General features: G+C 43.2%; 1 protein-coding gene across 1 annotated transcript; it reads right to left on the reverse strand.

Moving 5' to 3' along the window:
* Positions 1-13,335: 13,335 nt before the first annotated feature.
* On the reverse strand, positions 13,336-13,794 carry LOC138506020 (uncharacterized). Its single transcript, XM_069625445.1, has one exon. It carries the CDS (start codon positions 13,792-13,794, stop codon positions 13,336-13,338), a length of 459 nt encoding a protein of 152 aa, XP_069481546.1.
* Positions 13,795-14,073: the final 279 nt, after the last annotated feature.

Consider the following 14,073-nt stretch of genomic DNA (forward strand, 5'->3'; position numbering starts at 1 on the left):
GGGGTGCTGGGGGACATGAGTGGGGGCCTGCTGGCAGGTGCCCCTCAGTGCTGGGGGTGGAGGGGGTCATGCGTTGGTGATCAGTAGTGCAAGCTGACATGTGGCTTGACTGGGGGGCATGCCCATGGTGGATGGGCTGCCTGCGGGACATGACCAGGGGTGCAGGGTAGTCCCCTGTGGTGTGGGCTGCCTGCAGGGGCTGTGGAGGGTGTAGAGCGAACACCTGGGAGGAGTCACACTGCCAATTGACGTGTAAGCCCGTGCGCTGGTTTGCCCTATTCGATTCCATGAATACCTGTTGTAGGCGAGCGTGTGGGTGTTCCGCGCACTTGCCTCCTGTACTTCCCCCGTGACGCCCACATTTTCATGCATTGTTCCCCATTCCGCGTGTCACGCCCCGTGTTACGCCTACTTTTGTTATGTGCGCCGCGCTATGTACGCTTTCGCTGTGGCCGTAGCGCACGCCGTTAGATGACCTGTGCGCCAGCGTGCACCACGCAGATTTGCAGCGCACATCCCAGATTTTACTCGCGCACAGACTTCCATGAATCGATGTGCGCGGGTTTTGCTGCGATTTTCGCACTTGCACTGCGATTTTCGCACTTGCACTGCGATTCGCACGGTTTCGCCCGCTTGCGCGGGAATTTTCAGCGCACATTAATTCCATGAATCGGGCTGTTAATTCGGGTTGGAGTTCCGGATGCAGGACCGATGTTCGTTCCACCGTATCTTAGCAGCTCTGGTGGATTGGCCCACATAGTATTTTCCACAAGGGCATTTAATGCCATATATAATGTTGGTGCTGTCGCAGGTGCCAAATGTTTTAAGAAAAATCTTCTTGCCTGTTCGTGGATGGACAATAACATTCCCTTTTACTAAAGAGTTGCAATTGATGCAGTATTTTTTAGGGGGTAATCTTGTCTGTATTAGTTCATCCCTGAGGTTCTTACTTCTCTGAAAAGCAAACACCGGTGGTTCAATGAACAAATTTTGTACTCTCGTGTCATTTTTGAAAATACAGTCCTCAGGATCACTAATGATCCTCTTTACCCATAGAAGTTGGCTAAACGGAAGATTCCTGAGTAAACTTGGTTGATGGAAGCTCAGGCGGTGCAACAGGTTGTTGCGATCGGTGGTTTTCTGGAATAGGGTGGTACTGTAGCCAATGTCTTCCATTGCTACTTGTACATCGAGGAATGTGATCTTGTCGCGTGATGACTCTCTGGTAAACTGCACCCGTGGGTCAATACTGTTGATATACCCAAAAAAATCATCGAATACTTCCTTTGTGCCTGTCCAAACACCAAAAATGTCATCTATATATGGAGTCCACATGTGGATGTCTTTCTTCCATTCTTGTTTACTCAATATATGATCAATCTCGAATTTGAACATAAAACAATTGGCGTATGTAGGTGCCATGGTGGCGCCCATAGAGGTACCTGAGGTTTGTAAGAAAAACTGAAAATAAGAGTTTTCAGAGATCAACTGTAACAGAGTCAGAATTAATTATTTTTGTGCACGCACATCCGGTGATTGGAGTAACAACCATTCAACAGCTTCAATTCTGAGGTCATGTGGTATGGAGGTATATAAACTCTTAACATCTATGGTAAACATCGGTTGAAGAAAGAAATCAATGTAAATGCCCAATGGCTGGTTAATACTGTCCATCCCTGCGACTATGGGTCTGCCAGGGGGTTTTGTGGAATCCTGGTGGATCTTAGGAAGTGTATAGAAGTTCGGAATTCTAGGGTGACCATTTAGCAGAAACTAGTGTGTGTGTTCATTTATCCATTCAAGTTCTAACGCCTTGTCAAGCACGATGACTAAGTTGTTTTTGATGGAGATAGTAGGATCATGGTCTAATGTGGCATATGTGGTATTATCTTGAGGTTGTTTTCGACATTCTGAATCGTAGTCCACAGTGTTGAGAATCACAAGCGCACCTCCTTTATCAACAGGTCGAATTGTTATTTTTGTGTCACTATACAGGTCTTTAATGAGCCTCATTTCATGATGTTTGTTGTTTACACTGCTCTGCTTCCATTGCAATTGACTAACATGTTTTCCATATCCTGTACCATCTTGGATCCTGTGTTACCCCAACAACAACCTCACCGCAAGTCCCGGACCCTGGTCTGGGACCCAAGGTGCCGGCTGTAATGGGCGACACCACCCGCGACGAGGTTGTGACGTACTTTCATTCATTGCTGGTTTCATGTAATTCCATGTATTATAATCTTTTCAAATGCAAACTAATGCACTAGTTAGAGATGTGTAGTATCCTAAAAAAGGAGCGCCACAAATGAGCTCCAGGTTAATTTTCATGTTTTATGCTTTATTAATTGTATAGTGCTTTTTATGTATCTCAATATGTCAAGTTGTTTTCTTTCTGCTCACGTCAGACCCCATTGTGGTCCCGTTAACACTCGAGTATTTTTTCTATTTCTATGTTCTATTTCCATTGATTTTCGTTTCTGGGCTAAATACATTTTTTACACAGGACATCATGCAGGTATGCCCATAAATTATTCAGTTTTTTTAACCATGCAGGCTTGCACCTGCTATGCACTTCATTTCGTGACCACCGGCCACCTAATGGCGCGAGATGGTCACGTGCGACATAAATGAGCCGTTGTCCTGGCAACCGCCTAACACGGCAGTCCGAGATTCTGCCCGGCAAATGCACGCAGGAGCTCTCACACGCTCCGTGTGCTCAGAGGTACGAGACCCGATTGCAATATTTGCAAACTACCGTTTTGGAAACTCTTGCTTGTCACTCTGTTCTACTCACTTTGGTCCTTTCCCTTCATCAGATTCTATTCACAAACACAATTGTGTTTAACAATATAGCCGCTGTATCCACGGCTCATCGTTGTGACCCAGGCTGCTGTGGGCATTAACAACGAACGTTTTCACCTGTGCAACTCTATTAAGGTAACCACAGTTCCTCACATATCTTTCTGTTTTTGTTACTTACAAGACAATCAACTAATTCTTTCCATTTATTTCTTTATTTCTCTATATTTCATTTGGAAACTCTACTGACTGGTATGTTGACATCATTATTATTTTTACAAATATATGTAACTGTTATGCTGACATTGGTGCATTATGTTATTTACGTGCAATTGATTAGACTTTCCCTGAAGAAGGAAATAATTTCCGAAATGCATTGGCTTTAGTGTGTATTACATATGAGTTGCGGCAACCGCTCCCTCGCTAATAAGATATTAGTGACAGCTTTGTTTTTCTTCGGATAAATTACTACTTAAAAAATCAACAGACTCCTTTTTTCATTTTTACTTTTTACTTTTGATACCTGTAAAAGAACTACATTTTCAAACTTTGAAAAATTATTAGCCCTTGTCTAGGCCCCATTGAGAGCGGCTGTGTGACCTGGTATTCCTACTTGGTCTCTGACAATTGAACTACAACCTGCAAGAAGTGCCCAACAGACTAGTAACTATTGCAGAACTGCCACGGTGCTGACTTGGCATATTGTCAGACACTTGATGAGGCACAGTCTCAAATGATTCAATGAGTGGTTTTAATAACCTGTTTGATATGTTATGCTTTTTTGTTTTAAGGGTTGTGGACTATGACATAATGGGGCACAAACAGCTGTGTGAAACAGCACTTGAATGCCAAAATGCTGCAAAATGGTTTCATTATTGGTGAAATGCATTTTGAGATGAATCTGTGAAAAATGAAATGTTTTGCTCTTCTAACTCAGCTGCTTTACCCAGAGTTGTTTTTTTTTAACAATTAATATGGGGGACATAGCCAAGAGAATGATTTATGAATTGTTGGGGCAGCAGGGCTGTGCGAGCAGGCGCGTTAGATCCTTTGAGATAATCTGAGTGCGCACACAAGCTATCTGTGCGTATGTTAAGTTTTTGCTTTAAAGAAATGCTGCCAAGAGTATGAGCTCTAATTGGAGATGGTTGAATTTAGCTACGAGGATATTTTTTGCAGCCTTAAGGTGAGTAAATGAAATCATAATGGACTGCAGGTGCATTTTATGATACTATTTGTTGAACCAGCAAGTTTAATTTTTTCTGGGGAAGGCTGTCTCCAGCACACTGATACAAAGAGTTACATTTACCTGCAAATGTTTAGATTAAGCCATTTGCTTTGGACAGTTAGAGCCATAATTTGGGTTTTGGTGCAAATTAGTAGAACTTTTTTTGAACCTGGTGCCCATGTGTTAATCTTGCTCATGAAATTAGATGGTTTCGGTTGGGTTCCACCAACATGGGGGAAGTGTCTAACCACACAGCCCATAGTCACACTTGTGGCCCTGGGAACAGGGGGGTAGGTAGGCCCTCTGAGTGGAAGGATGCCAGGTTTAAAGCTGGTGACCATACATAAATGCAATAGCGCATTTTAGATTAGCCAACACCATATTGCCTTGCTATATTAACCACATGCTGCTTATTAACTAATGATTAGTTGTATTAGTAGAGCCTACATTAGTAGCATAAGGAGCTACATTGAATGTGCAGGCCTCAAAGGGGTGGAAGGTTACATTGTGCATAGAAAGGCAGGGCAGAGGCCCAAGTTTAGTAGCTAATAGAGACATGTATTTGAGTGTTTGAAGCATTAGAGCACCTATAGCGCCTGCCTTGTAGCACTTTGACACTAGCTAGTGAAGCGCAGGGCAGGTAAAGCTTGCCTACTAGGGGGTAATGACAAGCTTCTCCTGGAATATTCTTTCTTTGCAACTGTGGCACTGCCAGCCTGGTAAACAAATCCTCTTTCGCATGAGAAGGAATGGTACGGCCTCGCACGCACTGATAACAAACATTCCTGACTTTGCAGATGGGCTTTGGGGGAAGGAGCACCTTGGAGAGAAAGCAAGTTGGGTTTTTCCATCGATAAACATGTTTGCGCTCAGCAAGGTCTAGAATGTTGCGTCACGCTGACTGACGGCACAAAGGTACAAGAATGCATGCACACATGACCCAAGGGGGATTCATCCGTGGACTTGCGTCGAGCAAGTGCCCGGAGCGTGGTGATGCCCTATGCGGCTCCTTGTGGCGCTGTCATCCCTAGTAGCTAGCTGAGGAATGACACCTGGTGATGAGCAGCAGTTCGTTTTGGATGACCTAGGTCCCCCAGCGCTAATAATAACATACAAGGAAGGTAAGACTGTGTTTCTCTGATTATGTGTGATTTCTCTAACTTGAATTCCATCATGTCCACTTTGCTGCTACATTTACTGTTCTGTTATATTATGCTTTATGTCGAATAAATGCTAAATTTATGCTGAAGGTGTGATGGGGCCTCATTACAAGTGTGCAGTCCAGAAACAATGGTGCTGGTAAGCATACCCTCACCATTGTTTCCGGACCGGCACACTACGGGTTTGCCTGCCGGAGCCGCAATGCCCAACAGGGCAGACCCTGCCAGACGCAGCAGCCATGGTAAGCAAGCCGTCACGGAAGCACTGGCATCATTATTTATGGTGCTGGTGCTTCTGTGGTCCCCACTCCCAGGGAGTTCTATGGGACTCCATGGGAATGGGGATTAACAGAATTACCGGCACCTGACTTCGCGGCCTTTGGGGTTGTAATACTGCGGTGTTACCGGGAAGTCAGGCAGTGGTAATTTCTTTCGGGTACGGCAGCAACCCGCTGGTATCACTGGCAGGGTTACCACCAGACCCAACATGAGGCCCATACTCAGCAGCGGTGGACTGGGAATGTTCAAAGTGGCCCCATATTACACATTTCGGCAAGCCCAACCCATTTCCTATGGGAAATGTGGAAATAAAATAGGTTGCCACACAAAAGAGGTACAGGTTGCAGAGGCCAGTCTACTCCTGATAGTCTGTAACATTTTGTTTCATAGTAGGCCACTAGCACCATCTATGGGTATGCAGTAATAAAATCACGGCAAAACTGTGGCGGTTTGACCTGGTAAAGGTGTACCCCATTATACCATTTAAGGGGAGCGGGGGTTGCGGGGGTTTCCCCCGCTCCCCTTAAATGGTATAATGGGTCTGGGGGTTGCGGGGGTGTCCCCACATCCTTTACATGGATGGCGGCAGCAAAACCACAGCATTTTTGCCATGATTTTTTGTGTAAACGGCCATTTTTGCTGCAATTTAACACCTGGAACCCATCTATGTAGTCGTTCTAGCATTGTTCGTTAGCCCAGATGGGTGGCTAGTTTAGAATCGTGAGACCATTTTAGAGCCAACTGGCAGCCTGTGACAGTGGGGATGTTCAGATGGCCTTGGATAAAGGGAAGTCCTTTGACCATGGTGGCATGTAGGGCATCTATTTCCAAGGTGTGGTCTCTTGACCACTGACTGACTTTTTCTAACAGAGGGATGGTGGCAGTACAGACACAAACTACCATTCTGAGGGCAGAATTTGACAATCATCCTGTGGGATATGTTTTTTTCTGTCATCCTATAGACAGAGCATCAGCTGTCCCATTTTTGGCAACTGGACGATAGGTTACAGTGAAATCAAATCTAGCAAAAAAGAGATGCCAAGTGTTGGTACATTTGGAATGAGCAAGAGTCTGTACGGTTTGGTAGTATGTGTATACGGTTACTGGGTGTTTAGCCACCAAGAGATGGCGTCTCCACACCTTGAAGGCCGGTCTGATTGCTAACAACTCTCGCTCCAAGTTAGTATAATTCCTTTCATGAGAAGTCAGAGAATAGTATTCCACTGGGTGCAGCATATGAGTGTGAGAATATGGCACTGATCGCTACTCCGGAGGCGTCAGCTTCAACTATAAACAGGACCAAAGGATCTGGATGCTGTTAACCCAGAGCTGTGGTAAAAGTAAGTTACTAGTGATCCTAATCGTAGTGTGACACAAATTAGTGGATCCAGTATGTCAACAATTGATTATATTGCAACTAATGAAAGTGCCTATGCAGTGATGTTTGATATGGCAGTAGGGTGTTGTGAGTAAAGTGACCACCTTCCTTTTTATATTTTGTTGCCCACCTATAAAACATGTAATGAATACCAACTGAATGGAAATATAGGTGTCAATAATGCGGGGTATCGGATTATATGGAATCCCCACAAATTAGAAAAAGTTAAACTGATTACAGAACATGAGCTAACAAAATGTATAGAGAGTATGGCTTCCATGCAAGATGAGGGGCAAAATTAAATGATTCAAGCATTTGAACTTATAGTAGCGGCTATTAGGACTGTAATGAGCCAGAAACGCAAATATTTAATCAATCATGAGAGATGGGATTTAAACCATGATAAGAAGAATTCTTTCGATGTTGAAATATACAAAGCAAAAATAATTAAGATCATTAATTAGAGAGATTAAGAACAGTACCTGCAAAGATGCTACTATGAAAATAAGATTAGCCAAAAAATACCATTGTACCTGGCTACGACAGCATCGTACTCACAAAGCAGATGTGATATGGCGTCCTGTAGCACTTTTTGCAAAGAGTAACAACAACAAGGGAATTTGGGCTGTCATCAATGGCTCTAAGACATTTATTTTACCAATAAACAGTGTCGCTGAACAAGATTGGATTCTTCATGTGTAAAAATCTCTTGTTACCTGTGTGTCAGGAGATATTAGTGTGCCACATAATGTTACTATCTGGCAAAGAAATGATACCCTATAAGTCGATTAAGAATCTGCATAGCTCTAGGGCTGTAGGTACAGATGGTACCTGGAACACTTTAGCACGGATGACACCTGAGAAATGGGCACTAGCATTGAGCATAATGTTCCAATGGATAGGGAAACATGGTGTAATACCGCCATCTTGGCGAGAAAGTATAATCCTACCTGTCCATAAAAAAAGAGAATGGAGAGATCCTGGAAATTACAGGATGCTAGCAATGCTAGATATCCCTGTGAAGATATTTGCAAAAATTCTACTGATTGAATTGAATCAATGGATAGTTGAGTCAAATATTCTGCCATCTAATCAATCTAGCGTTATAGCGCAATCATCTACCACGCACAATATAGTGAATTTAGTGACTGCCATTGAGTGCGCCTGGAATAATCGTAAACTTCCTGTATTTGCTGCATTTATTGATTTTACTGCAGCGTTTGATTCTATAATACATGAAAGACTATGGTTTAAACTTAAAGCATGGGGAATACCAGCCGGGCTACTAAGTATGATCCAATTACTCTATAGAGAAACAACTGTGAGAGTACACCTTGATAATGAAGGGAAATTATCTGATCCTATAACGACACTGCGAGGAGTCAAGCAAGGCTGCATTCTTGCAGCAACTTTTTTAGCCTGTACCTAGCCGATCTCCCGGTGGACCTATATGCCATAGCTTCAGATGATATCAAAATAGGCACCCTGAGATTAGGATGGTTGGGTTATGCAGATGACCTCTTGTTGTTAGACAATACCCCCAAAGGTTTACAGATTAAACTAAAGGCCTCGGAAAATTTTGCAGGGATAAATGGCCTAAGAATTAACATCAGCCAAACTAAAATAATCTCATTTTTGGGCAAATCAAAATGCCCAAATTCTATTAACTATAAGTGGATGATTACAGATCAAAAAATAGAAGTAGTAAGATGCTATAAATATCTAGGGGTGATAATTGATCAGAAGCTCAGCTGGAAACAACACTGGATTGATACACAAAGGAAATGTGTGAAGATTGTTATGCCTTTGAGTAATTTTATTGGATAACAAGGTGGTTTTTCAGTTAGTACCATCCTGTTGTTATATTCCTCTAATGTTTTACTGTGTCTACTGTGGAAATCTGGGGTACAAGTTTTATTAGTGAAATGAACCAGTTTGAAGGGAAACTGTTAAGGATATTGTTTAGAATGCCAAAATCATTATCTAGAGAATATCTTTTACTAGAGTGTAATCGTGTGTGCCACTGATATCGTAGAATACAAAATGGCAATGCTATATGTGAAACCGTGTACTATAAATAACAATACCTTCATTGTTGAGTTAATGAAAGGCATCGATATAAAAAAGAATAAGGAGGATTCGAGTGTTATAGCGGCAGTGAGCATGGTGTATTTTAGATGGGCTAAGGAAAATGCACATCTATGGCTGCAATACACTCATGCTATGGTTAAACAGTTACTGAAAACAGTAATATTAAATGATGGTAAAGAACCTGCCATGATTAACCTTGCGACGAAATCTATCAGTCGGTTGTTCTTGGAGTTTTGGTCTAAAGATCTGATAAAACCTACATATCAAGCAGCCTACCTAGATCGTAATACCATTAGATGCTATCTTCTATTCAAATTCAACATGCGAGATACAATGGAGATTGTGGGAGCAAAACTGGGTAATGTAAGGCACTCGAAATTCTGTAGACTATGTGAAATATCAGCCATAGAATCTGCGGAACATTTAATATGTGATTGCGAGAGCCTCAACTTTTTAAGGGCTGAATACCTGAAAGCGTATGACAATAGTAGCAATAATGTGAATATGTACGATATATGGCAATCTCTATTACATGGAAATTATCAGAATCTCATGTCTCACATGATGAACTTTTATGAATTTGTTTTATCTATATTAATGGAACTGTCTACTGGCACTTTGTTTTAATACAATTAGTTTTATATGTATTCGTTTTATTCAATTTAATATTGTACGATGATGAAATTGGAGTTTGTTTGATGATTTTTATATGTAAAGCCTTTGTTGGCTGTGAGCATATTAAAATAAATAAAATAAATAAAAGTAAGTTTCAATGAATCTAAAGTCTTTTGTGCCTCCCCATTCCATTGGAATGAAACAGAAGAACGCATCAAACGAGTCAGAGAAGAGACGATGGCCAAGAACAAACTAATGAAATGCCTGTAAACATTGGCAAACACTAAGAAATACTGGAGGGTTTTAACTGTAGTAGGCAGAGGCCAATACAATAATGCTTTCACTTTGGCTTTACTCATTAGAACGTCTTTCAAAGGCTAGCACAAAGCCAAGGAACTCCACCTCAGCAGCATGGAAGACACATTTTTCCACCTTGGCAAAGAGAGCGTTCTCCCTTAGTTGCTCTAACATCTACTGGACATGAAGGACATGCTGCTCCCAGGAATCCAAAAAGATAAGGATGTCATTGAGATGGATCACCACAAAGGGATCAAGCATATCTCTGTAGATATCATTGCTGAAGTTCTGAAATGTCGATGGAGCGTTACATAGGCCAAAAGGAATGACCAAATATTCGTATGAACCATACTTTGTTTTAAATGTGGGTCTTCCATTCATTGCCCTAGCATATACAAACCAAATTGTAGGCCCACCCCAAGGTCTATCTTAGTGAAAATAACAACAGATTTAAGTTGGTCCAACAGTACCTATGTTACTTTCGACAACTTGACTTGGCACTGTGGCACTTGCTTGCTTCATCCTCCGACTGTAGGGACCATGGTGCTTTTTGGACCATTATTAATAGAACTAAGCTTACCCGACCACGAATTATTGGGGTGTTGCAGAAGGATTGGGTCTCCCACATCATCAACACTATGGGCCTCATCACGAGTTTGTCTGTAACCCTTAAATCCAGCGGTACCGCTGTTACCGCTGGATTTAAGGGTCCGCCAAATCAGGGCTTTGTCGGATTACTCCCCAGCTCTGAGCTGGGGTGAAATCCACTGAAAATTTGTGCTCATACCGCCGGCGGGAAATCCGCCGGCAGTATGAGCGTGAAATTTCCCCATTGAGCTCAATGGGGAATGGGGAATTCCCGAATGGGCTCAATGGGGAATTCCAAATCCGCCAAACCTGTGATCCGGCGCTAATAGCACCGGTGGGTTTTGCGGTAGGGCAGATAGCGCCAGCGCTATTAGCGCCGGCGTTACCGCCCAACTCATGATGAGGCCCTATATGTGCAAATATGAATTAATATATTAATTTCAACCCAGTGTGATGAATCTGTGGCTGTCGTCCCTTACCCCCTAGTGGGAAATATTTCCCATGGGGCCAGGGCGGTGCGTCCACAGTGGAGCTGTACAGTACATGTCTGCCCACAGTGGAGCTTCTTGCGAGAAATAGCTGTTTATGAGTTGAAAAGCCTTTGCAGTTAACCCCTCACAAGCACAGAAGGGCTCTTAAGCTGGTCATCTATCTATGAGGCACCATTCAGCAGCATAAGTTCTATGTAGCATTATGTATGTGCAACAAGCCTTAGGCCTAAATATGCAGCATAGGTAGCTCAGAGGGTTAACACCAGTGCTTCACACTACATTCCACCTCTTTCGAAATGTGGGTAAAAAATGCTGGCTCAGTTCCAAGATTTAGAAGCATATAGAGTGTGCTGTAAGCCTAACAAACGTTTTTCCAGCCCAGTCATTCTATTATAGAGGTAGGTCGTTCTGCGCAAAAACCCAATGAAAATTATAGCAATTAGTATTAGGGCTATAATCAGCCACAACAATGGATGAGGCCTTATATTAAGCAACATTGTAGATGTGGGTGACCAGCCGGTAAATATGTCTCACCAATGATGAGCAGTGAGAGAATGCAGATGATCAGCTGTTTTAATTAGCTGATCTTTGTCTATTGTCATTTTGCACTCTGCAGAAATAACCGAGGTGGCTAAAGTTTGAAAGGCTTTCCAAGAGGCTTGAGCAAATTGTCTAATAGCTTGAAGCCTGGAGGTAATTATCCCATAAGGCAGGGTCCAGTTAAGCATATGTGTGATCTCTGCATGCAAGGTAGCATGAGACCACTGGGTCAATGAATATAATGTGTGTGTAGTGATTTCTAAGATAGTCACAACCTGATCTACACAGAATACTTGAGGGTTCCCCAGCAAACTATAATTGTTAATAAGCAAGGTATGATTAGTAACCATGAAGGCCCTATGCTGATCTATTTGAAAAATGTCAGTTCCATTAATGTGATACTGCATCCAGGTGCACTCCCCTGCTATGGGATGCATGCATGGGTCCGGGATCCTTCCCGTTTGAGGGCACACCCAAACCGGGTCCTAGGGCATACATGTATGACTATGGGTTGTGTAATTTTGGCTGTCTAACCAATCTCCTAGAATTTTCGAAACCACCAGTAGCCATTTATTTCATAGGCAAGATTATGAAAGGGCACCATATTTCCAAAGCATAAGCAGTTCTGCTAACCTGCATTAAAGCGTGGCAGGTATTATTCATGCAATCAAAAGCAAGCGGTTTAATCCATATGTCTGCTGGCAGATCAGTAGGGGAGAGGGGGGGTGAAGGCAGAAGCAAAGAGGAAGGTCTCGAGGTGCTTCCGGAACCTGAGATGGTTTTCCTCAAGTTTTAGAGGGGCAGGGGAGCTTTTCCAGAGGGAGGCCCCAGCCGAAGACAGAGATCTACCCCCAGCTCGTTTCTTTGAAAAACAACTGACCCTGGGGGAATTGGAGGAGGAGGAGCGAAGAGCTGGAGAGGGGAGGTATTTACGGAGGGATAGCTGAAGATATTTTGGACCCAGGCCCCAGAAAGCCTTGTGGACAATGCAGAGGGTTTCTAATTTAATCCTTGCATCCACTGGGAGCCAATGGAGAGATTTCAGAGCTGGAGAGATACAATACCAGGTCTTGAGGCCAAGGAGAAGTCTTGCAGTCCTGTTCTGGATTAGTTGCAGAGGGCGGAGAGAAGAGGCAGGTAGATTTAGAAAGAGGCTGTTACAATAATACAACCTAGAGAGAACCAGAGCTTGGGAGACAGTGAGCTTCTGGGGAAAGAGAGGAAAGGTAGAGTACCTCTGAGGAGGTGCAGGAGGAAGTTTGACTTTTTAAAGACCTCAGAGATGTGGGCAGAGAAGGAAAGTCTAGAATCAAAGATGACCCAGAGGTTCTTACCCTCGCAGGTGGGGGTAGGAGGAGGGCCAAGGGATGTACGGATTGCTTTTAGTCAAGATATAGTCCACAAAAGCTTGGCGGTTACTCTCGTTGCAATCCTTGGGACAAAAGAAACATCAAACATCAAAAAATGGTTGGATCCATTCACTGAAACATTTGGGCCTAGAATTTCCTACACACCTGTGATGTGTGTCAGTGACAAAAGGTGTCCGACAATGTGCCAAGTTAGTACTTTAGCAGTTCCATATGGATACTAATTTGTGGCACTTTTCTCACAGGTTGCGGTGCGATTGTTATCATCACACAGGTCTGGAGCATCAGGTGTAGTGCAAGCGATTCTCAGAGTCCATGTAGCCTCTTGCATCAACCCGTTCTTTACAGAGAAAGCGTCTGCTTGGCAGGACAGGAACACCCACAGCAAGGTCAAGCTTATCCCCATCATGTAGCACTACGTTCATGGTGTGAGCCTATTAGCAGGGATATAAACAGGCATGTCAGAATTTTGCAATAGTACAACATAAGTACTTCCCACTCATTGATTTAGCACTTCCCCAGCCTCAGGTTTTTTATTTGGATGATGGACCCACACTTTTTTCCCAGTGCTACCAAATCCACCCTCACCCCTTTGTGTGGTGCCTGGGGCTTGCATACTCTCAATCACTTGGGGAACAACTGCTTGCTCACAAATCAATTGTGCAATGCGGTCATATTTGGTTAATGGTAGCTCAGATGAACTGCTGTTGTTTAAAAGCACAGAAACGGTTCCCCGATAATCAGGATCAATTTCACCTCCCAAAATGTCAATGCCTTTCTTTGCCAGACTGGATCGTGCAGCAATGCGACCATAAGTGCAAGCCGGCAATTTGATGCCAATGCCCATCAATATCGATTTTGTTTGCCCTGCTGGTACTACATCATCTTCATAGGCAGACAGATCAAGTCCAATACTGCCCGCGGTAGCTTGTACAGGCAGCTTTGCTTCTTTTTCCATTTTCCAAACAATAAGAATCTTTGTTGTTTCTATCTTTTCACTTATCAAGTCTCACAAAGGGTGTTTGCCGGTTTCCCAAAGGGCAATTGTTCAGTTCAAATAATGCTTGTATCAGGTGCTTGAACCACCCGTTGAGTGTGAGTCTGAGTCAGTTTCTTTATTTGTTGTTTGAGCAAGCCATTGCTACGTTCAATAAGAGCAGAAGCTTCGGGATACCGACTGATGTGCAGTGTCCATTTGATGCCTTGTTCCTGAGCCCAATTCTGCACATTGTGTCCC

The sequence above is a fragment of the Ambystoma mexicanum genome, chromosome 1p, assembly GCF_040938575.1.
Source record: "Ambystoma mexicanum isolate Mex_15411 chromosome 1p, UKY_AmexF1_1, whole genome shotgun sequence".
In the NCBI taxonomy this organism is placed as follows: Eukaryota; Metazoa; Chordata; class Amphibia; order Caudata; family Ambystomatidae; genus Ambystoma; species Ambystoma mexicanum.